Source organism: Pogoniulus pusillus, chromosome 23 (assembly GCF_015220805.1).
Source record: "Pogoniulus pusillus isolate bPogPus1 chromosome 23, bPogPus1.pri, whole genome shotgun sequence".
In the NCBI taxonomy this organism is placed as follows: domain Eukaryota; kingdom Metazoa; phylum Chordata; class Aves; order Piciformes; family Lybiidae; genus Pogoniulus; species Pogoniulus pusillus.
The window spans coordinates 1032661-1055770 of NC_087286.1; the positions used below are offsets into that span (position 1 = coordinate 1032661).

Sequence of the window (23110 nt, forward strand, 5' to 3'; positions counted from 1 at the left end):
ATCTTTCCTTACCCTGGGCTGATCTGCTCTGCAGCTCAGCAGCTGTTTCTCTAAATCCCTACCATTCATTCCCCTGTAGGCCTTTCAAAGCATCTTTCTGGCAGATGTTAATGATTAGTTGTCTGCATTGGAGGTTGTTGCTGAGAACATGGAATCTGGGCTGGTAGGAGGTGTCCTTGCCTGGGGCAGGACCTGGGTGATCCTCAAGGTGCCTTCTAACCCACACCATCCTAGGATTCTGTGCAACCAGGCTAGCAGCAGTGAACATCTCAGACCTTGCCCTTGGTACTTGCATTTCAGAAACAGAGGAGTTGCTAAAACATAAGCATTTTATTTCACTCCACTCTGCCAATTTGCCATTGCTGCTAAAACTGCCTGAGTGTCAGACCCCTTGGCTCTTGTCCAAGTTTGAAGGCAAGTCGAATGACTTAGATTTCCCTGGACTAAATGCTGTGTCTTGTTTTGAACAGAGCTCCTTGGCATCCACAAGCAGGCAACAGTGGGCTTTTTGACACTGATGGAGTCTCTGAGATACTGTAAGGTAAAGAAAATGTTTTCTGAGCCATTTAACATCCTTTCATGAAGGTACTGTGGGCTTCTCTGACAGGACTGTGTGCAGCTGGAGATAGTGAGGAGCTTCCAAAGTGTGTTCAGATGCCAAGTGACACTAATTCCACACCATCAAAGCCTTAGATTCATCTTCCTGAGTGATGTTGTTTGGTGCTATTTGACCAGAACCCGTGTGCCCCGAGTGAGTAAAGCAAGTCAGGAGCTGGGGGTTACTCAAGTAGTGCTTCATGCAAGTTGTGGGGGTGGCTGTGAGGTCCCCACGTGAGGAATGTTGCAGTTTTATTCTTCTGTTCCATCTGAAATCAGCAGCCAGGGGCAGAGCTGCTGCGAGTGCTGCTCAGTAGATGCATTGTGGCTGTGGAATGCTCCAGAGCTGAAGTGCCTTCGTCTGCAGCACCTGAAGTGCAGCCTGGGCAGGGTTGTTTCTTCCTGTTCTGACAGAGGATTTCTTGGTCTAAGCTTATTTGGGCAGTGCTGTGCTGCAGGAGTGCTGCTGGTGAAACACTGCTCTTAATGGCACCAGGCGTTTTCTTTGGCTGTTCTTTGCTTGCTTTTGATCTCTACTGAATTCCTTTAGCTTAGCTCGGGGTGAAAGGGCATTGTGTAGTTCACGGCAGATTGGTGAGCTGACTGTGCCTGTCCCTTCCTTTGTGAAGTAAATGTCGGTTCTGAATCGACTCATCAGAAACCAGCTAACAGCTCGAGTGGCTTCTGCCTTCCTAAGCGTCCAGTCCCCTCCAGACAGCTCCAGGTAGGCAGAGGAGTGGTCAGTGGCAGGCAGTATTGGAAGCAGGGCTGCAGGGCTGAAGTAAGGGCCGTGGCTAGCACCAGCTCACTAATGGCTTTGTTCAGTTAATGAGCACAACCTCTCCTGTTTCCCTATCAAACAGCAGTCCATGATCAAATCAGAATGTTTCTTCCATCACTGTATTGAGCATTTTAGGCACATTTGCAGAGTAACTGAGACTCCCCAAACCCAGCTGTCATTACTTCCATCACCAGCTAGATGACTTCTCTGGGTTTGCTTTGTGTTTCTGATGTTGTTGTTCCTTTTCAGGTTGGCTCCTATCTGAAATCTCCAAAATTCCCCATTTGGATCCTTGGCAGTGAAACACACCTCACAGTCTTTTTTGCCAAGGTATGTTAGCTGTGGTTCCGTGGGGACCTGAGGCAGATCCAGGCCTCACACACTCTCAGAAGGTTTGCTTTGTCCCAGTGAGCAGAGGGCACACTTTGAGGTCTCATAATTGGTGTAAAATAATTCTTCAGGGATCCGATCTGGTTAGCTTTGAGAGATCAAGAGCAGTGTGGGCAGCAGGGCAAGGGAGGGGACTCTGCCCTTTGCTCCAAATATTCCTCACTGAACTGTCTGAACAGAGATGAACCTAGGGAAAAAAAAACAGCTGAGAGTCTGCTAATGCACTTTGTGTCCTGTGCAGCTCCCAAACCACAGGACAACACAAACCACCCTTTTGGCAGAGCCCTCCAGGCTCACCCAGCCCAAGCCTCCCCCCAGCACTGCAGCCTCAGCACTAAGCCATGGCCCCAAGCACAGCTCCACAGGCTGCTGCAACACCTCCAGGGTGCAGCACTGCAGCACTGCCCTGGGCAGACACTGCCAATGCTTGAGAAGCCTTCCAGGGCAGAAAGATTCCCTAAGGTGCAGCCTGAGCCTGCCCTGCCTGGGCAGCTTGGAACCATTTCCTCTGCTCCTGGCCCTTGGCAGCAAGCAGCAGAGGCTGCCCCCTGCTCACTGCCCCCTCCCTGCAGGCAGCTGCAGAGAGCAATGAGCTCTGCCCTCAGGCTGCTCTGCTCCAGCCTGCACCCCCCCAGCTCCCTCAGCCCCTGCTCAGCCCCAGCTGCTCCAGGCCCTTCTCCAGCCTGGCTACCCTGCTCTGGACACGCTGCAGCCCCTCAGTGTCCTTCCTGCAGCCAGGGGCCCAGAGCTGAGCACAGCACTCGAGCTGTGGCCTGCCCAGTGCTGAGCACAGGGGCATGATCCCCTCCTGGCCCTGCTGCCCACCCTGCTTCTGAGCCAGGATGCCAGTGGCTGTCTTGGCCACCTGGGCACTGCTGCCTCATGTTCACTCACTGCCAACCAACACCCCCACGGCCCTCTTCAAGCTGCAGCTTCCCAACCACACATGCCCAGGTCTGGAGCTCCCCATGGGGTTGTTGTGACCCAAGGGCAGGACCTGGCCCTTGGCCTGCTTCAGTTTCACCCAGTGAACCTTGGTCCATGGCTCTCACCTGTCCAGGTCCCCTTGTGAGGCTTCCATACCCTGTAGCAGCTGGGCACAGCCACCCAGCTTGGTGCCATCTGCAGACAGGGTGAGAAAAGTGCCTCTGGTAGTCATCTATCTGCAACATTCCAGCTCCCTGCTTGCTTTCCAAGCTCCTGCTTTGCTTACTTTCCATTTGCTGAGTTTGCATTCCAGCTGGCTCAGAAGGAAACTTTTATCTGCCTTTTAAAGATTAGCTGTAGGCTGGCAGGAGGTGTCCCTGCCTGTTCCTTGGGGATTGGAACTAGGTCATCTTTAAGTCCTTTCCAGCCAAAGCCATTTGGATTTCTGTGACCTTCATGCAGTCATTCCAGACAAGGAATTTTAAAGGAGACATTTTCACCAAATGACAGCATTAACTAGGTTGGGAAAAACCTCCAAGGCCATTGGGTCCAACTTATCATGGACACCTTCTAATCAGCTGAACCCTGGCACTAAGTTCCTTGTCCAGCCTCTTTTCATCCACTCATTTCCCTGCAGAGTTTTTTAAGAAGCCCAGAACCTAGGCCACCTCCTACTAGAACAAGTCCCTCAGGGCCTCTCCCAGCCTGGCCTTCAACAGCTCCAGGGAGGTTGTGGAGCAGTCACAGAATGCAGTCTTTGCTCTTCCATCACATGCTGTGATTTTGTGCTCCACAACCTCCCTGGAGGTGTTGAAGGCCAGGTTGGGAGACTTGTTCTAGTGGGAGGCAGTTGGAACTGGACGAGCTTTGAGGTCCCTTCCAACCTGAACCTTTCTATGATTCTACAAATGTGCTTCACTTCTGTTAGGATGATTTGAAAGCTTCTTTACCATAGGCAGTCCCTGCCCCACTCCCTACTCCTCAGCTGTTTGTTTCTCCTTCTCCTTTCAGACTTTCAATTCATTCATTCACATCTTAACCTGAAAGTAGAACTTCTGAAGAGGAATTTCTTTGATTCAGAGTGCTGGAGCCCTGGAGCAGCCTGCCCAAAAAGGCAGTGGGGTCTCCATCTCCAGAGACATTCAAAACCCACCTGAATGTGCTCCTGTGTGACCTTCTTTAGCTGACTCTGCCTTGGCAGGGGGATTGGACTCCATGATCTCCAGAGGCCCCTTCCAGCCCAGCCCATGCTGTGGTTCTGTGGCATATCTGATTAGCTATTTGAGTGATACTTCCATTTGTTTCTGAGCACAGACTCACCCCACTGCAGTGCCTAAGTGTGTTTCCCCCCACGGATGGCTGCCTTACCTGAAACAGGGGATGAAATGCATTCAGGTGTGTCTCATCTCTATTTGCACTGCAGCAGGGCAGTGCCAGTTGCTGCTTAGGGAATCTTCCTATGCAAATGCTTTTAGATATGTGCTTAAAAAGTAACTGTGTGGTACAGGGGAGGCAAAGGCTGTCACACCTGGGTAAGGGAGACACTTGGAAGCAGTGTGGCCATGGCACCTGGGGGCATGGTTTAATGGCTGTGGTGGTCTTAGGGTGAAGGTTGGACTCAGTGATCTCAGAGGTCTCTTCCAACAGAATCAATTCTCTGATTCTACTTAAAACCAAAGTTCAGTATCTGCCTGTGCTCAGGGAAGGAAAGAAAGGCACCTGAGGTGCTGGGAGCTGGGTTGGGCAATGTTTGTGTTAGTGAAAGGAATCACAGTGTCACAGCATGGACTGGGCTGGAAGGGACCTCCACAGCTCATCCAGCCCAACTCCTCTGCACTCAGCAGGGACATCCTCCACTAGAGCAGCTTGCTCCAGCCCTGCCCAGCCTCACCTGCAATAGCACCAGCCATGAGGCCTCGACCCCCTCCCTGGGCAACCTGTTGCAGGGTTCCAGCAGCCTCCTACTGCAGAACTTGTTCCTCACAGCCAATCTCCATCTGCTCTGCTCTGCTTTGCAGCCATTGCCCTCGTCCTGTCCCTGCAGCCCTTTGCAAACAGTCTCTCTGCAGCCTCCCTGTAGACCCTTCAGGTCCTGGCAGGTTGCTCTTAGGTGTGCCTGGAGCCTTCTCTCCTGCAGGCTGCACACCCCCAGCTCCCTCAGCCTGTCCCCATGGCAGAGCTGCTCCAACTCCACAGTCATTTTCATGGCCTCCTCTGGACCCTCTCCACCAGGTCCATGTCCTTCCTGTGCTGAGGACTCCAGAGCTGGACCCAGCAGTGCAGGTGAGGTCTCAGCAGGGCAGAGCAGTGGGGCAGGATCCTCTCTCTCCATCTCTGGCTGCACTGCTTTGGATGCAGCCCAGACTGCCCCTGGCCTTCTGTGCTGCCAGCTCACACTGCCTGCAAACCTTTAAGAAGAAAGGCAGTGCTGCAGCCTGTGATTCTGCCATGCCTCAGCCCCTAGAAGCAGTCCCTCTGGAGACAGGCTCTGGCTTTCAAGGACAACAGGTCTCTAACAATCCCTAGCCAAAATGTCAGTCCAACTTAGCCATTTATGTTCTGCTCTTCAGGAATTTGTTTTCTCCCTGTTGTTTCCCCAGCTTCTTTTCAATGTCTTGATGAAAACTTGCAAAAGAGATTGTTTTGCCTCTGGGGGTAAACATTAGGTCTTATAAGAACTGCTGAGGGGAACCTTCACAGTGACATGCAGTGAGTGGTCTGTGCCTCACAGGAGCCAGGCAGTCAAATATCACTTGGGACATGTGCTTAGGACTGGGAATAATTGCTACAAATAACTGTGGATGGAATTCCCTTGTAGGGAGCTTTTCCTCTGTGGGGATACATCAAAATAGAATTCATAAGGCTGGAGCAGGGGATATGTTTTGGCACAAAATGTCAACTTGGACAGCTGAGGTCTGGGTTTGTTAGGCAAACACATGGGCTAGCTGAGCTTCCAAGGCTTCCTGGGTACTGGAAACTAATCCCATGCTAAGCTGAAGGATGCCAGCAGCATTAACAGCTCCCATTTTGAACTGGTTTTCCTGGCACCAGTCTTGGTGAAGAGTCAGAAGATGAGGGGTGCAGTTCCCTTGCTCATCTCCCCAAGGCTCTTCTGAGTTTCTACCTGAAGTGGCTGGCTTAGAGCAGCAGTAGCATAGAACAGAATCACAGTGTTAGGGGTTGGAAGGGACCTCCAGAGCTCATTGTGGGATACACCACCAGTGTGCCCATGACAGCTGCAGGCCGGAGCTGCAAGCACAAGCACCAGCAGGACACCTGCTTGGTGTTTGTTCAGAGTCGTGGCTGAAGCTCCAGGACAAATCACTGACACCACCCTGGAGAGCTGTGCAGGTACTGCAGAATGTGACACAGCCAAATGCCAGTTAAAAGCCCTGAACTCACTGCTTACAAAGTCCTCAGGATGAAGCTTTCTTGGAATCACAGAAAGGTAGGGGTTGGAAGGGACCTCCAGAGCTCATCCAGTCCAATCCCTGCCAGAGCAACATCACCCAGGGCAGGGCACACAGGAACACAGCCAGGTGGGCTTGGAAAAGCTCCAGAGAAGACTCCAGAAGCTCTCTGGGCAGCCTGCTCCAGGCTCCAGCACCCTCACACCAAACAACTTTCTCTTCATGTTGAGGTGGAACTTTGTATGTTCCAGTTTGTACCCATTGCACCTTGACTGATTCCTGCACATCACTGAAAAGAGATCAGCCCCAACCACTGACCCCCACCCCACAGATACTGATAGACACTGACCAGGTCCCCTCTCAGCCTTCTCCTCTCCAGACTGAACAGCCCCAGGGCTCTCAGCCTGTCTCCATAGGGGAGATGCTCACTGTTCCCCAGGGTCACACATTCACAGAACCACAAAATGTCAGGGGTTGGAAGGGACCTCCAGAGAGCATCCAGCCCAAGCCTCCTGCCACAGCAGCATCACCCAGGGCAGGGCACACAAGAACACAGCCAAGTGGGCTTGGAAGGGCCCCAGAGAAGGAGACTCCACAACCTCTCTGGGCAGCCTGCTCCAGGCTCCAGCACCCTCACAGTGAAGTTTTCTCTCCTGTCCACTGCCTGCAGCAGCTTGGGGGCTCTGGGCTGGGCTCTGCAGCAGTTCAGTGAATCCCATGTAAGGAGTATGTCGACTGAGAGGCTTCACTGTGTCCACATGCCCTGAGCCAGTGAAGGGCCTGAGTTCTTTATGGAAGAGCTGTGCCTTCAGAACTCTGTCTTCAGGTACAAAGAAGAAGGCTGTAAAGCTGAATCTCCACCTATAGACTTTATAGTCTTCTTCTTTGTACCTTTTGTGCCCCAAGATGCAGGTGAAACACCCTTTAATGTCTTTCTCAATCGTTTCACATCCCTGTAACCAAGTTTCCTTCCTTTTCCTTCTGTTGCATTGAAGTTTCCATTCAGTTGAGGTCCAACCCTGTGCACCATGGCTAATTATTTTCTTAGTGACCTCTGCCTGGATTCAGGAGATTCTGAAAGTTGTCTTCTTGTTTTGTTTCCCCTAAGGACATGGCCCTGGTTGCTCCCGAAGCACCTTCAGAACAAGCCAGGAGGGTTTTCCAGACCTATGACCCTGAGGGTAAGGGCTCTGCTTCTGACTGAAGCCAGAGGTTGTTACACTGAAATGTGATTCAGGTGAAAATATCTCTGGCTTGGGTAGTGATACCTGGAAGCCAACCCCCTCAGACACCTCCAGAAGAAGGTAAACGTGTGGTGGGGTTTATTGCAGAGTGTGAGGGGTTGGAGGGGACCTCCAGAGCTCATCCAGTCCAACCCCCTGCCAGAGCAGCACCACCCAGGGCAGGTCACACAGGAACACATCCAGGTGGGTTTGGAATATCTCCAGAGAGGGAGACTCCACAGCCCCCCTGGGCAGCCTGAGCCAGGCTCTGTCACCCTCACAGGGAAAAAATTCCTCCTCAGCCTCCTCCAGTGCCCCTTGTCCTGGCACTGGGCATCCCCCAGCAGAGCTGGCTCCAGCCTCCTGGCACTCACCTTTGCATCTTTATAAACAGTAGTGAGAGCAGCCCTCAGGCTCCTCCTCTCCAAGCCCCAGCCCCCTGAGGCTCTTCTCATAATGAAGATGTTCCACTCCCTCCATCATTTCTGTGTCTCTGTGCTGGGCTCTCTCAAGCAGTTCCCTGAGGTCTTCATTGAACTGAGGGGCCCAGAACTGGACACAATATTCCAGATGTGGCCTCAGCAAGGCACAGTAGAGGGGCAGGAGAACCTCTCTTATTCACCACAGCCCTTCTAATGCACCCCAGGATGCCCTTGGCCTTGTTGGCCACCAGAGCACACTGCTGGCTCGTGGGCATCCTTCCATCCACCAGGACTCCCAGGTTCTTTTCCCCTTCACCGCTCTCCAGCAGCTCAGTCCCCAACCTCTACTGCTCCATAGGCTTGTTCTTTCCCAAATCCTGCACTTCAAACCCATCTCAAGTTCCATGCTACAGGGCATTGTGCTGCTCAGACTGCAGTGGATTTTTTTGAATGCCCTTTGGAGGTCCCTTCCATCCTGGACCAGTAAGAGAGGAGTGAAATATTTGGCACTTAAGGAATTTTCAGTGCAGTAGTGACATGAAGAAGTGTTCTGAGAACTCTGTAGTGAGGGAAGTTGAGTAAAGCATTGTAGTATCTCTGTCTTGCACTCCTCATCCCCTTTCACTGTGAGAGAGAAGTGCATGAAAACTCTGATCCTCCCAGCACCCTATCCTCTGACTGCAGATTTGAGAGCTAAAGGTTGGTAGCATTTGTACTCTGGAATCACATTTCTACCTCTGGCAAGCATTTAGCCTTCTTTCCTAACCAGAAACTTCACTCCTCCTTCAGATAATGGTTTTATACCTGACACTCTGCTAGAAGATGTAATGAAGGCTCTGGACCTTGTTTCAGATCCTGAATAGTAAGTATAATCCAATGTTAATTATCACCTGGGGGGTGGGGATTATGTGATTGATTGATTGATTGTTTTCCCCCCTGCTTGCATCCCGGGTGCAGAATGTGGTCTGGTGGTGTTCATGTTGGCTTTGGAGTCAAAGGATGATAGTATTCAGCTGAAAATTGCTCTGGCTTGGGTGGTGACCTGTAGAAGCCAACCCCCTCAGACACCTCCAGAAGAAGGTAAACATGTGGTGGAGTTCATCATGGAATGTCAGGGGTTGGAAGGCACCTCCAGAGCTCATCCAGTCCAACCCCCTGTCAGAGCAGCACCACCCAGGGCAGGTCACACAGGAACACATCCAGGTGGGTTTGGAATATCTCCAGAGAGGGAGACTCCACAGCCCCCCTGGGCAGCCTGCTCCAGGGCTCTGTCACCTTCACAGGGCAAAAATTCCTCCTCTTGTTTCCATGGAACTTCCTCTGCCTCAGCCTCCACCAGTGCCCCTTGTCCTGGCACTGGGCATCCCCCAGCAGAGCTGGCTCCAGCCTCCTGGCACTCACCTTTCCATCTCTATAAACAGCAGTGAGAGCAGCCCTCAGGCTCCTCCTCTCCAAGCTCCATGCCCCAGCTCCACAAGCTCTCCTACAGGAAGATGTTCCACTCCCTCCATCGTTTCTGTGTCTCTGTGCTGGGCTCTCTCAAGCAGTTCACTGAGGTCTTCGTTGAACTGAGGGGCCCAGAACTGGACACAATATTCCAGATGTGGCCTCAGCAAGGCACAGTAGAGGGGCAGGAGAACCTCTCTTGACTTATTCACCACAACCCTTCTAATGCACCCCAGGATGCCCTTGGCCCTGTTGGCCACCAGAGCACACTGCTGGCTCATGGGCACCCTTCCATCCACCAGGACCTCCAGGTCCTTTTCCCCTTCACTGCTCTCCAGCAGCTCAGTCCCCAACCTCTACTGCTCCATGGGCTTGTTCTTTCCCAGGTGCAAGTCTCTCCTCCTGCCCTTGCTGAATTTCATCCCATTTCTCCCTGCCCAGCTCTCAGCCGTGCTGAGTCTGACTGAATGGCAGCACAACCCTCTGGTGTGTGGCAGCCACTGCACCCAGCTTGGTGTCACCAGCAAATCTCCACAGGGCCTAAACTGCTGGTTCCCTTAGAGTGTCAGTGGGGAGTGCAATTTGCCCTCCATGGCCATCTGAGGATGGATTGATGCCATTTGCTGCCCTTTCAAATGGGAAAAAGTGCAGCTAAGTTTCCTGAGCTGCCTGTGTGGAGAACAGGAGCCAAAGCTGGAATCAAGAGCCAAGCAGGAAGCGAAACCCAAAGCAAGTACAAGACAGGAAAGCATCAGATGGTGGCAGTCAGAGGTGAAGGCTGCAGGAGATTGCTTTTCCTAAAGGGAGGGAAAGAAAAGAAGCATTTTAGTGCCTCAGAGAAGCATTTTGTTCTACCACCCCAATGGATCTGCAGAAGGCCTCTCTCTTGCCACGTGGTGACATTTGTGGCGTTGCCTTGGGCTGTTCCGTTCTGCATAGCACAGCCAGGGGGAGCTGCTGAAGGAAGAGGCAGGCAGCAGAGCTGCACTGCTGCACAGCCATGATCAGACCATGGAGTGTTCAGCCAATCATCTCCTCTTCAGGGGAAGGATTGGTTGCCACTCCTGCCCTGCTTTGGTTCCAGCTGTGCCTTCCATTCCCTGTGGAACACGAGTGTGAAGCACACATCTCACATCCCACACAGGCCTGCCTCAGGCTTCTTGACAGACCTTGGCAGTGCAGGATGCAGCATCACTCCTCTGCTTGTTCTTCAGCCACCTGCACCAGGAAACTGTCACTGATGCTCTGCAGGAGCCTCCTGGACTGAGCACAGGGGGTGCTGGCCCTGCTGCCCACCCTGCTTCTGAGCCAGGCCAGGATGCCAGTGGCTGTCTTGGCCACCTGGGCACTGCTGCCTCATGTTCACTCACTGCCAACCAACACCCCCACGGCCCTCTCCAAGCTGCAGCTTCCCAACCACACATGCCCAGGTCTGGAGCTCCCCATGGGGTTGTTGTGACCCAAGGGCAGGACCTGGCCCTTGGCCTGCGTCAGTTTCACCCAGTGAGCCTTGGCCCATGGCTCTCACCTGCCCAGGTCCCCCTCTAAGGCTTCCCTACCCTCTAGCAGCTGGGCACAGCCACCCAGCTTGGTGCCATCTGCACAGCTACTGAGGCTGCCTCAGTGCCCTCATCCAGGTCATAGATAAAGAGATGAAAGAGGACAGGCCCAGTGCTGAGCCCTGGGGGCACCACTGGGCACCAGCCAGGGTTAGCTCCATTCCCTGCTGCTCAGCCATCAGCCAGTTTGTTACCCAGGGCAGAGGGCACTGAGCCAAGCCCTGTGCCAGGAGTTTCTGCAGGAGACTCCTATTCCCTGAGCCTGTGTTGGGTTGGTTGGAGTCACTGGGACACTGCAGTGGCAAGATCAGTAGAAACTCCTCTATTGTTGAGAAACATCAGAGAGGAAATGACTGAACTCTTTCAGGTTTTGTACCTCTGTCAGCTGCCGTGGCCCAGGCAGCAGCAGCAGGAGAATGTGAGAGGTGGAGAGCAGTGCTTGGGCAGCAGTTGGACAGGCAGCCTGGGCAAGAGTGACAGGGAGCAGCAGTGCTCCTGGAGATAAAGAACTGAGCAAAGGGGGAAAGTCTATTTTGTTTTTCTTAGTGGAGGGAGGCAATGAGAGGAGCTTCCCAGAATTTGTGAAGCACTCTGGACTTCATGCTGGCAGCAGTGAGGCTTTGAAGGCAGGCATGCATATGATGGCGTCTTGCTGAGTCAGAAGTATTCCAGATACCAAATCTGCTGTGGAAGAGCAGCAGAGGTTGCTGCAAGACAGGGGAGCAGGCAAGTCTCACCACAGTGACTGCAGATTGGTTGCACACAGGATTAGACAGCCTTGGGTTTAATTACATAGTGCTGGGCTGTGAGCTGCACATCAGCAGCCAGGGAACTGATCTTGGATTTGGACTGGGAGTGGGTGACAGACACCTGGAGTGGGGTTGCCTGGGATCATGCCAGGGCATAACTGCCTGGTGTTTGGCCTCAGAGGACATGGGCAGCAGGCAGCAGGAAGGCAGTGAGCCTGAGGGAGGGTGCAGGCTGCAGTGCCACAGGGAACAGTCACAGAACCACAGAGTCAGCCAGGTTGGAAGACCTCTGAGGCCATCCAGTCCAACCTGTCACCTAACCCTTCTGATTAACCCCTGCCACTAAGTGCCTCATGCAGCCTCCTCTTAAACACCTCCAGGGATGGGGACTCCACCACCTCCCTGGGCAGCCCATTCCAATGCCAATCACTCTCTCTGACAACAACTTCCTCCTAACATCCAGCCTGAACCTGCCCTGGCACAGCTTGAGGCTGTGGCCTCTTGTTCTGTCCCTGGCTGCCTGGCAGCAGAGCCCAACCCCACCTGGCTACAGCCTCCCTGCAGGCAGCTGTAGACAGCAATGAGCTCTGCCCTGAGCCTCCTCTGCTGCAGGCTGCACCCCCCCAGCTCCCTCAGCCTCTCCTCACAGGGCTCTGCTCCAGGCCCCTCCCCAGCCTTGCTGCCCTTCTCTCAACACCTTCCAGCACCTCAACATCTCTCTTGAATTGAGGAGCCCAGAACTGGACACAGCACTCAAGGGGTGGCCTGAGCAGTGCTGAGCACAGGGGCACAAGAACCTCCCTTGTCCTGCTGCCCACACTGCTCCTGAGCCAGCCCAGGATGCCATTGGCTCTGCTGCCCACCTGGGCACTGCTGCCTCATCTTCAGCTCCTCTCTGCCAGTACCCCCAGCTCCCTCTCTGCCTGGCTGCTCTCAGCCACTCTGTCCCCAGCCTGTAATGCTGCTTGGGGTTGTTGTGGCCAAAGTGCAGCACCTGGCACTTGAGCCTGTTCAGACTCCTAGCACTGGACTGTGCCCACCTGTGCAGCCTGTGCAGGTGCCTCTGCAGGGCCCTCCTGCCCTCTAACAGATGGGGATTGTTCCTTACTGGCTGTGGCTGCTTTGATAGCAGGCACACCATGGAAGTGATCAATGGCTCTTCCTTTTCTTGCAGTGAGCTGAGACACTCTTGGTGGCTTTGCAGGTCTCTGTGTAGCAGCAGGCTGGATGGCAGCTCAGAGCTGTGGTTGGAGGTGACTGCTTTGTGAGTCTGAGTTCAAGAGTGCTCACAAGGCAGCAAATGGCCTCTGGGGCTCTCACTTTGGGTTTACAGTCTATAGGTTGCAAGTGATCAGAACTATCACTTAGCTGACTTCTGGTTAAAAGCAGAGCTGCTTTGGCACCTTGCAAGCCATCCTGCTGCAGCTGGACTTACCCTGGAAAACAGAGCAGGCAGTGCTGTGGGAGCACAGCACAACTTCAGCAGGCAAGAACAAACCAAACTTACTTCTGCTTTTGTGTTAAATGCTGTTTTTTTCTCTTGTCTTAGTGTAAACCTCATGAAGACCAAATTAGACCCCGAAGGCCTGGGCATCATATTACTGGGGCCCTTTCTGCAAGAGTTCTTCCCTGAGCAGGTAATCAGTGCCAGTGTTGCTGCAGAGCACTGTGCTGCTTCTCTTCTGACCCACTCCCATCAGCCTCCCTCAGCTGCTGTTCACAGCAAGGGTTGCATGCTTGGAAATCACTCCTGCTACTGCTCCACACACTGCAGCCTTCCAGGGAAGCTCCACTGTAGCACCAGCTCTGAAGTTCACTTCAGCAAATACATCATCATTTTGCATGTGAATTTGCCCTGGTGCCCTGCTCAGAAAGTTCACCTGAGCTGGGTTTTCTGAGAAGAGCTGACCACCCTGTGCAGCAAGTGCCACATGGCAGCTGCACTGCTGGCAAACAGGGAGAGGCTGTAGGCATTTCCTGCTGCTGTTGTCCCCAGCTCAAGGTAACCTCTTGGACAGCCTCACAAAAAGGCAGGATGCAGGTCTGGTTTAGCCTGGGAGGAAGTCACAACCTGCCAGGCTCTCAGTCTGTTGCACACAGTCACATTTTAATGGCACCATCACCAAGAGGCCACTGCTGTCCTCTGCTCCCTCTGCCCTGGCACACTTTCCCCTGCCTCATCCTACCACCAGGAGCCTCTCTGAGGTTCCTTTCCTTTCCATATCCAGAAATGGAAGTAGCTTTACAATTTAATCCAGTTCAGTCTCACTTCTTACAATTGTGTTCCACTTGCAAATCTGGAAGGCTCCACTGCTCCATTTTAGGCCACAAACTGGGAAAGGCAAAGCACAACCTGCATCATTGCTGTGCCTAAGTACAGAGGCAGCTGGGGGATGAAACAGCTTCAGCTTCTGCTGCTGAAGGGCATCACTGACTGAAGAGGGGCAGATTGGGATCCTGGGCAGACCCTCAGCTCAGTCACCTGGAGAGCTGGGTGAAAAACTCTTCATCTGCTACAAAGCAGGACCCTGTAAGTCAAAGGCTGCCCAGCAAGAGCCAGTTCCTGCTGCCTGTGGGTCCCAGCCACTGAGCTCTGCCTGTGCTGTTGAACCTTCACTGGCTGCAGAACAAAACATGGGAGGTGCTGCTGTGCTAGGGGCCCAGGATGAGCCATGTTTAACCTTGTGCCACAGACTCACAGAGCACATCCAGCTGGCAGAGCCCTCCAGGCTCACCCAGCCCAAGCCTCCCCCCAGCACTGCAGCCTCAGCACTAAGCCATGGCCCCAAGCACAGCTCCACAGGCTGCTGCAACACCTCCAGGGTGCAGCACTGCAGCACTGCCCTGGGCAGACACTGCCAATGCTTGAGAAGCCTTCCAGGGCAGAAAGATTCCCTAAGGTGCAACCTGAGCCTCCCCTGCCTGGGCAGCTTGGAACCATCTCCTCTGCTCCTGGCCCTTGGCAGCAAGCAGCAGAGGCTGCCCCCTGCTCACTGCCCCCTCCCTGCAGGCAGCTGCAGAGAGCAATGAGCTCTGCCCTCAGGCTGCTCTGCTCCAGCCTGCACCCCCCCAGCTCCCTCAGCCCCTGCTCAGCCCCAGCTGCTCCAGGCCCTTCTCCAGCCTGGCTGCCCTGCTCTGGACACACTGCAGCCCCTCAGTGTCCTTCCTGCAGCCAGGGGCCCAGAGCTGAGCACAGCACTCGAGCTGTGGCCTGCCCAGTGCTGAGCACAGGGGCATGATCCCCTCCTGGCCCTGCTGCCCACCCTGCTTCTGAGCCAGGCCAGGAGCCCCAGCCTGGGGCTCCCCAGTTGCAGAGGCACAGGGATCTGCTGGAGAGGGTCCAGCAGAGGGCCCTGAGGATGATGAGGGGACTGGAGCACTGCCTGATGAGGAGAGGCTGAGGGCCCTGGGGCTGCCTAGTCTGGAGAAGACTGAGAGGGGATTTAAACAATGTCTATAACTCTCTGAGGGCTGAGAGTCAGGAGGGGGGGACAGGCTCTGCTCACTGCTCCCTGGGACAGGACAAGCAGCAATGGATGGAAGCTGCAGCACAGGAGGTTCCAGCTCAGCACAAGGGGGAACTTCTTTCCTCTAAGGGTCCCAGAGCCCTGGCACAGGCTGCCCAGAGAGGCTGTGGAGTCTCCTTGTGTGGAACCTTTCAAGGCCTGTCTGGATGTGTTGCTGTGTGACCTGAGCTCAATTCTATGGTCCTGCTCTGGCAGGGGGGTTGGACTCAATGAGCTCTTTGGGTCCCTTCCAGCCCCTAATGTCCTGTGAGCCTGTGATGCCAGTGGCTGTCTTGGCCACCTGGGCACTGCTGCCTCATGTTCACTCACTGCCAACCAACACCCCCCAGGGCCCTCTCCAAGCTGCAGCTTCCCTACCACATATGCCCAGGTCTGGAGCTCCCCATGGGGTTGTTGTGACCCAGGTGGAGGAAAACACAGCTGAAGAAATGCATCAATAGACTTGGCTGTGGCTGCTGCATGAGATGTATGGCTGAGAATTAGCACTCTCATGGTCAGTGCTGAAGTTAGAGTTCAGAGCACCCAGATGAAAACAAAAACTGCTGAGCTGCTCTTGTGGGCTTTGCCCATTAATTTACTGACTTCTCTGGGGTGTTTTTTCCTGGTGGGAACAGTAGGGTGAACAAAATCTTCAGCTAAAAGAAACTGTAACTTTCTGCACCATTTCTTTAGTCCTGCTGTTTAACTCTGGTTGTAAGGAGGAGAGGCACAGAGTGTCACACCCGAGCTCAACTGTCTTCCTTCCCCTAGGACTCCAGGCTTTCGGAGTCGTTCACTGTTTACCATTACAATGGCCTGAAGCAATCAAACTATAATGAAAAGGTAAGGATTAAGAGCTGGTTTCTGGCCCCAGTCGCAGTTAGTGTGCAGAAGTGCTGTGTGCTTGCAGACCAAATGCTGGCTCTGGTGAAAGCCTTCTTCAAGAGTTCAGTCGGAGTTTTTTTTCCCCAACATGGTAGCATTTGGAGTTGCAAACTGCTGTGTGCTCCTGTGCTGTGTTGGCTGCTGGAGTGCGTTGGTTGGATTGAGCTCCTCTCTTAAGCTGTGCTGTGGGGATAGGCTTAAGCAAACTGGGATAGTTCAGCCTGGAGAAGACTCCAGGGAGACCTTAGAGCTGCCTTCCAGTGCCTGAAGGGATCCTCCAGGAAGGCTACAGAGGGACTTTTTACAAGAGTGTCCACCACAAGGACAAAGGGAAATGGATCCCTAGATTTTGGATTGTTGGGTTTTTTTCCCTCAGTTTTGGCTTTTTCCTGCCTACTGAAGCAAAGAGACAAATGAAGGCAGCCTGGGCAGGATTTTCAGGCACTGGACTATAAGAGATTGGGCTTTTCCTGCTCCATTCATAGAAGGGGTTGAGTTGGAAGGGACCTCAAAGATCATCCAGTTCCAATTCCCCTGCCACAGGCAGGGACACCTCCCACCAGCCAGGTTGCTCAAGGCCTCATCCAACCTGTCCTTGAACACCTCCAGGGAGGAGACATCCACAGCCTCCCTGGGCAGCCTGTGCCAGTGTCTCACCACCCTCACTGGGAAGAATTTCTTCCTCATCTCCACTCTCAATCTGCCCTACACAATTCATTCCCTCTTGTCCTGTCACTCACAGGCCTTGTAAGAAGTCCCTCCCCAGCTCTCCTGTTGCCCCTTCAGGCACTGGCAGGCTGCTGTAAGGTCTCCCTGGAGCCTTCTTTTCTCCAGGCTCAACAGTCCCAACTCTCCCAGCCTGTCCCCACAAGGGAGGTTCTCCAGCCCTCTGATTATTTTTGTGGCCTGCTCTGGACCCTCTCCAGCAGCTCCAGGTCCTCCATGTGCTGGTTCCCCAGAGCTGGAGGCAGTGCTGCAGGTGAGGGCAGAGCTGATTGGAAGGGCAGAATCCCCTCCCTGTGCTGCTGCTCTCCCTGCTCTGGCTGCAGCCAGCACACAGCTGGCTCTGGGCTGCAGCCACCACTGCTGGCTGCTGGGCACCTTGGCACCAGCTGACACTTCTCCTGCAGGCTGCTCTCAGGCACTGCTTACCCAGCCTGGGTTTGTGCTTGAGGCTGCCCTGCCTCGGCTGCAGGAGCTTGCACTTTAGTTAAACCGAAAGCAAGCAAAGGCCAAGCAGTGCAGAAGTTGCCAGCTTTGGGGTTTGGGCGTTAAGCAGAAACTGGACATCACAAATCCCCTCCAGCACAGTGAGAGCAGTTGCCTGATGGCCGAGTTTGTGAGGCTGTCTGAGCAGAGGGCCTTGCTTTGGCAGGTGATGTACGTGGAGGGCACAGCAGTGGTGATGGGCTTCGAGGAGCCGCTGCTGCAGACGGACGACACCCCCGTGAAGCGCTGCCTGCAGACCAAGTGGCCGCACATAGAGCTGCTCTGGAGCACCGACCGCTCCCCCTCCCTCAACTGAGCCTGCAGGGGGCCCGGGGCAGCGCCTCTGCCGCCCCTGCCGAGCTGTAAATAATGACTACCGACACTTTTTCAGTGTTAATTGGAATATTTAATTTTTTAATCAGATTGATTTCTATTACAGCAGTTCTGTCTCTTGGTTTGGCTGCTGTGGTCCTGGGAAGCTGAGTGCCCCCACACCACACAACCACTCAGCATTGCTTTGCCATCTCAAGTGTCTGAGGCTGCAGAATCTGCAGATCAGATCCAAAAAGCACTGTCTGCAGAATCAGGTCCTTAACACATTGTCTGCAGGGTCAGAGTCCGCAGAATCAGATCCTTCAAACGCTATCTGCAGATCAGGTCCTTAAAACATCTGCAGGATCAGAGTCTGCAGAGTCAGGTCCTTGAAGCACTGTCTGCAGGATCAGAGTCTGCAGAATCAGGTCCTTGAAGCATTGTCTGCAGGATCAGAGTCTGCAGAATCAGGTCCTTGAAGCATTGTCTGCAGTCAGATCCTTAAAGCAGAGAACAGACTCAGCTTCCTCTGAGCCGCGTGGGCCTGTTTGGTTATCGAACTGATCCTGCTTACTCCCAGGACCTTAAGGTGTGGCCTGGCCTGGCCTTTTCAGGGGTGGGTATGAATGAGTGGAGCTTTGGTTTGCAGTTTCTCCTGAGCTCTCATTTTCCCTGAGGAGCTTGCACAGGGTGCCAGCAGGATGATGCATGTTCAGGAGCATTACCAAGTGCAGTTGCTAAGTCCTCTTCTCGGCAGCTGTGTGTACTGTGGCCTGGCTGTAGGCATGTCATGAGTGAGAGAAAAGGCAGAGGGGCAGTGGGTGTCTGAAGAGTGGTTGAGTTTTTGCAAGAGAAATGTAAAAGCAGCAGGGAGGGTTCCTTGTCTATAACCTTTCAACTACTCAAACTTACAAGATTGCCAAATACCTCTTCTCAATTTGCCCAAGCAAGCAGTGTCTGCCAGCCTTACTGTGTGTTACGTGCATGAGAGCCTCTGTTATGACATTATTCTCTTCCTTTATTTATTATCAACATCTTAGCCCTAAAATAAAATCTTTTCCTTGGATCATGATGTGCTGGTTGGAGTTTGGTTTGGATTCAACTCATTGGCTGCCTCTGAGGTGACAAGGAGGAACCATTGGTTTAGAGATCACAGATGTGCAGGTTGGAAAAGACCTCTGAGATCATCCAGTTCAACCTATCACCTAACCCTTCTGATTAACCAGCCCCTGGCACTAAGTGCCTCGTGCAGCCTCCTCTTAAACACCTCCAGGGATGGCGGCACCACCACCTCCCTGGGCAGCCCATTCCAATGCCAATCTCTCTTGCTGTGAAGAACTTCCTAACACCCAGCCTGAACCTGCCCTGGCACAGCTTGAGACTGTGTCCCCTTGTCCTGTTGCTGCTTGCCTGGCAGCAGAGCCCAACCCCACCTGGCTACAGCCTCCCTCCAGGCAGCTGCAGACAGCAATGAGCTCTGCCCTGAGCCTCCTCTGCTGCAGGCTGCACCCCCCCAGCTCCCTCAGCCTCTCCTCACAGGGCTCTGCTCCAGGCCCCTCCCCAGCCTTGCTGCCCTTCTCTCAACACCTTCCAGCACCTCAACATCTCTCTGGAATTGAGGAGCCCAGAACTGGACACAGCACTCAAGGGGTGGCCTGAGCAGTGCTGAGCACAGGGGCACAAGAACCTCCCTTGTCCTGCTGCCCACACTGCTCCTGAGCCAGCCCAGGATGCCATTGGCTCTGCTGCCCACCTGGGCACACTGCTCCCTCATCTTCAGGTACTCTCTTCCAGCACCCCCATGTCCCTCTCTGCCTGGCTGCTTTCAGCCACTCTGTCCCCAGCCTGCAGTGCTGCTTGGGGTTGTGGCCAAAGTGCAGAACTCTGCCCTAGGCCTTGTTCAGTCTCATGGCAGGGTTCGATCTGAACACATCTCAGGAAGCAAAGGAAACCAAACCAAACAGGCATCAAAAGATAACTTCTGGCATGGTTTAATGCATCTTAGAAAAAGAAAGAAAATCCAAGCACACATTGGAAGGCAGTTTCTGGCATCCAGCTGTGATTGCAGGCCCTGCTGTTCCCAGTGCTTCCAGTGTGTGCAGTGCTGGAGCTGGGGGTTGGCTGCTCCTGAAGGAGTGCTCAGGCTGTGCTTTGCCAGCATTTCACACAGTCACAGCAGCATGCAGGCTGGCCAAGCCCCAGGCTAGAGCCCTGCTCTACAAGATCCACCTTAAACCATAGCCCCAAGCACCACATCCAAACCACTCTTAAACACATCCAGTCTGGGTGACTCCGGCACCTTCCTGGGCAGCTCATTCCAGCCCCTGAGCACTCTGCATGAAAAACGTTTTCCTAGTGTCCAATCTAACCCTCCCCAGCCTCAGCTTGAGGCCATTCCCCCTTGTTCTGTCACTACCTGTGAGAAGAGCCCAGCCCAAGAGTGTGCTGTGGGGTGGGCACGGTCTTGGGAGGGACAGAGCCAGGCCAGCTTACCCGAAGCAGCCGAGGGGATGCTCCATGCCAGGTGGTGTCAGCTCAGATGTATACAGTGAGTGAAAGAAGGCAGTGTGGGGATGTCAGTCCCTGGTGTCTGTCCTCCAGAGCAAGCACTGCACTGGAGCCCTGCTCCCAGGCCCCGAGCGCAGGGTGCTGGGCAGCACAGAGGAGCAGCTCTGCTCCTGCTTCTGCACAAAGCCTTCGCTGCTGCTTTGCTTCTGCCTTCTCCCAGACTTTGCTTATATTCTCCCCTCCTCGTTGTCCATCTAAGAGGGGTGATAGAGCAGCTTGGGTGGGCATTTGGCCCCCAGCCAGGGCCAAACCAGCACGCTCTGTCTTTCAGGCAGTTGTCATTTCTGCTCCAACCCATCTGCTTCCTCCCAAGGCAGAGGATGAGTTCAGGGCAAAGGAGCCAAGGTGGGCCTGGGTGCAGCTCCGGAGCAAGTGGTACAGCAGTAGAAGCCATTAGGAAGTGCAAGGGCTGGAGAGCAGGAAGGAGAACCTCCTCCGCTGCAGCACAGCCCCTGGTGCCTCTGCCGCCTGCAGACAGGCTGCATGCTTGCCAGCAAGCACCGAGCTGCTGGCATAGGCACCAGGCCCACCCTGGAGGCGCACCCTGGGGCTCCCCTCTGGGTTTGCTGAGTGTTGTGCTGCAGGTCTGCAGCCCCCACGTGCTGGCAGGGGCAGTGTGAAGGTTGGGTGCCCTCAGCCCTTAGAGCGGGCTCTGCCTGCTTGCTCTCCATGCTTCGCCCCCATCACTCCAGCAGGCTACTTCACTGCTTTGGGCAGGGGTTCAGGATTTGTGCATCTCAGCCCCCAGCACTTCTTGTGCACATTTTGAAGACTTCTGCAGCTCTGCTCTACTAAAGCTTCTGGCACAGCTTCTGTCATGGAGGGTGGCAAAGCCCCTAGAAGGTCCCCATGTCATGTAGGTTACAGTGTCTCACATTTTAAGCCAAAAGCATCATAAAGCCAAAACAATCTTCCAGTCCCATGAGAAGTTGACTCCCTAGGGAAGAGAAAAGGCAAACATGGGCCAGTGTTTTCCAGCTATCGGCCTTGGTTCCCATGCACTCTGACCACCTGCTGAGGGGCCGAGCTTTGGGTGGTCCTGCAGGTTGTTTTGGTAAGAATTGCCCAATTGTGCAGGTTAATGATAACTTAGTACCCATCTGCACAAATAACGTCAAAGTCGTCGGAACTGGTGAGCACTGCTCTTTGGAACGTTACAAAGTGGTGTCTGCCTCGCTCGGAAACACCAACACCACCACCACCATCACCACCACCACCACCACCCCCCAACCTACGGCCCGTTCCCACTGCTCAGCCTGCTCCAGCCTCAGCTCGGCGTGAGACTGCTTGGGCCCGATCCTGGCCGGGGAAAAGGGACAACGCCCTAATAGTGCTCCCAAACCCTGCTGAGCTGCTGTGCCTGTGAGTAGACTGAGGAACTCTTAAAATCAACACTGAACAACTTCAAATTGCTTTCACACCACAGACTCTCTTTTATTTACCATTCTCTGAGCTGTTACTCCAGCCTCATCACAGAATCCACCTGGGGAACTCAGTCTGGGGAAGGGAGCTCCGTGTTTCAGCAGTACATCACCTGCCCTTCACAAGCCAGCCTCGCCTGTTTGCCCAGGGATTTCCCCTGCAACTGCGTTCCACGACAAACTGCCGTAGTGGGCTAAACACAGAGTAACGGCAGAGAGTTCATAATGGCACAGGGAGGAGAGGCTGCGGCAGCAGAGGCTGCAGGAGCGGTAGGATTAGATCTGCTTTCCAAGTTCGTATCTGTCTTTGAGCCTTCTGATATACGGACAGCCGTGGACATGTTTGCCGGTGCTGGCTTAGACCGAGCTGCCCATAACTCAGCAGATGCGCTCATTGCGCTGTACGTGGCCTTTAAGGACGCTGAAGGAGTGGACGTTGAGAACTTTGTGCAGTTGGCGGCATTTCTGGTTCATGCTCACAGCGAATGTGCTAACCTTAGGTTTAGATTAGGAAAGCTGAGAGACGATTCGAAGGAGTTAGAGGATTATGTCCGTCAAGAGCGAAGGTACTGGGAGCGGACGAACGAGAGGGTGAGACGGGAGAACGAGGAGCTGAGAGCGGAGGTTAGGAGTTTGGGAGTGGAAAATGTCCGGCGCGGTGTGAATTTAGAGGCTGCCCAGCGAGAGGTCAGGGTGCTCCGAAAGGAGAGGGATGCAGCCCTGAGAGACGCAGAGGCGGCCCGGCAGAGCACAGGCTGTCGTGCGGAACCCGCGGTGACTGAAGGCAGGATGAGACTGAGGGAGGAAAAGTTAGACAGAGTGCTAGCCCGAGTGGCACAGTCCAGAGCTGGGTCGTGTGCGGGTACGCCGCAGCCCGCGGCCCGCCGCCGGGAACCGACAGCTGCCCTGGGTGTGCCGTCCTCTAGCCCTGTTCAAACGGCTCAGCCATCACAGCCGCGGCCCATGGCCGGTACGCCGCAGCCCGCGGTCCGCCGGAGAGAGTCGGGAGCTTACCAGGCTTTGCCAATCGCTCCTTCTCCGGTCCAAGCGCCGCAACCTGTTCCAGTGCCTTCACCGCCGCCGCCGGCCCGTGCCCAAACGCCGGCCTCGGGGCTGTATGACTTAGGGACTCTATCTCAAGCGCCCCAGCCACGCCAGCTCCCGGCACGGTCTACACCCGTCCCTCTGCCGCGTACCTCGGCTCGACACACGCTGCCGCCAGCGCAGCCGGCTGTGCCCACCCGGGTGTCGGCTCAGACGCAAACAGAGCAGTCGATCCAGCCTCAGTCCGCGCCAGCGCCGATGCCGTCTCCTCAGCCAGCTCTGCCATCAGCTGCGCAGCCAGGACGAGCCCCACAGCCGCCTGTGCGGCCGCTCCCGCAGCAAGCGCCGGCGGTGCCAGCCCAGCCGCGCTCGGCTCCATCCCAGCCGCGCTCGGCTCCGCAGCCCCCCCCCCGGGCCGCCGTTACGGAGCGGCGGAGGCCGTGCGCCTGCGCAGCGCCATCCCGGGCCGCAGCCCGGCCCCGCGTCTACCGGCAGCGACACGGAGGTGGGAGAGATGCACGGAGGCGTGAGAACCTCTTCGGCAAACCCTCTCTTCACGTCCGAAACCGTTCAAGGCCAACGAGGGAATAAAACCGCGGCCGCGAAGACTACACCATACACGGTGCTACAGATGCGTGAGCTTAGGGAAATCTATTCCCGC

At 54.6% G+C, this 23110-nt stretch overlaps 1 protein-coding gene and 1 long non-coding RNA gene across 3 annotated transcripts in view; one reads left to right on the plus strand and one right to left on the minus strand.

The window, feature by feature from the left end:
• Positions 1-18488, plus strand: part of MINDY3 (MINDY lysine 48 deubiquitinase 3) — a 52721-nt gene extending 34233 nt beyond the window's left edge. The window contains exons 9-15 of one of the 2 annotated variants that reach the window (XM_064162300.1): positions 471-541; positions 1628-1708; positions 7214-7286; positions 8540-8612; positions 13054-13141; positions 15782-15853; positions 17271-18488. In XM_064162300.1, coding sequence (XP_064018370.1) covers positions 471-541; positions 1628-1708; positions 7214-7286; positions 8540-8612; positions 13054-13141; positions 15782-15853; positions 17271-17420 — 608 coding nt within the window. In that variant the 3' untranslated portion in view covers positions 17421-18488. The remainder of the gene's footprint in view (positions 1-470; positions 542-1627; positions 1709-7213; positions 7287-8539; positions 8613-13053; positions 13142-15781; positions 15854-17270) is intronic. The other variant, XM_064162301.1, reaches the window with a different exon arrangement.
• Positions 18489-21393: 2905 nt separating this feature from the next.
• Positions 21394-22822, minus strand: LOC135185540 (uncharacterized). Its single transcript, XR_010306527.1, has 2 exons — positions 22420-22822; positions 21394-22200 (listed from the first exon to the last, which is right to left on the minus strand). It is a non-coding gene; the product is annotated as an uncharacterized LOC135185540 (long non-coding RNA).
• Between the last annotated feature and the right edge of the window lie 288 nt (positions 22823-23110).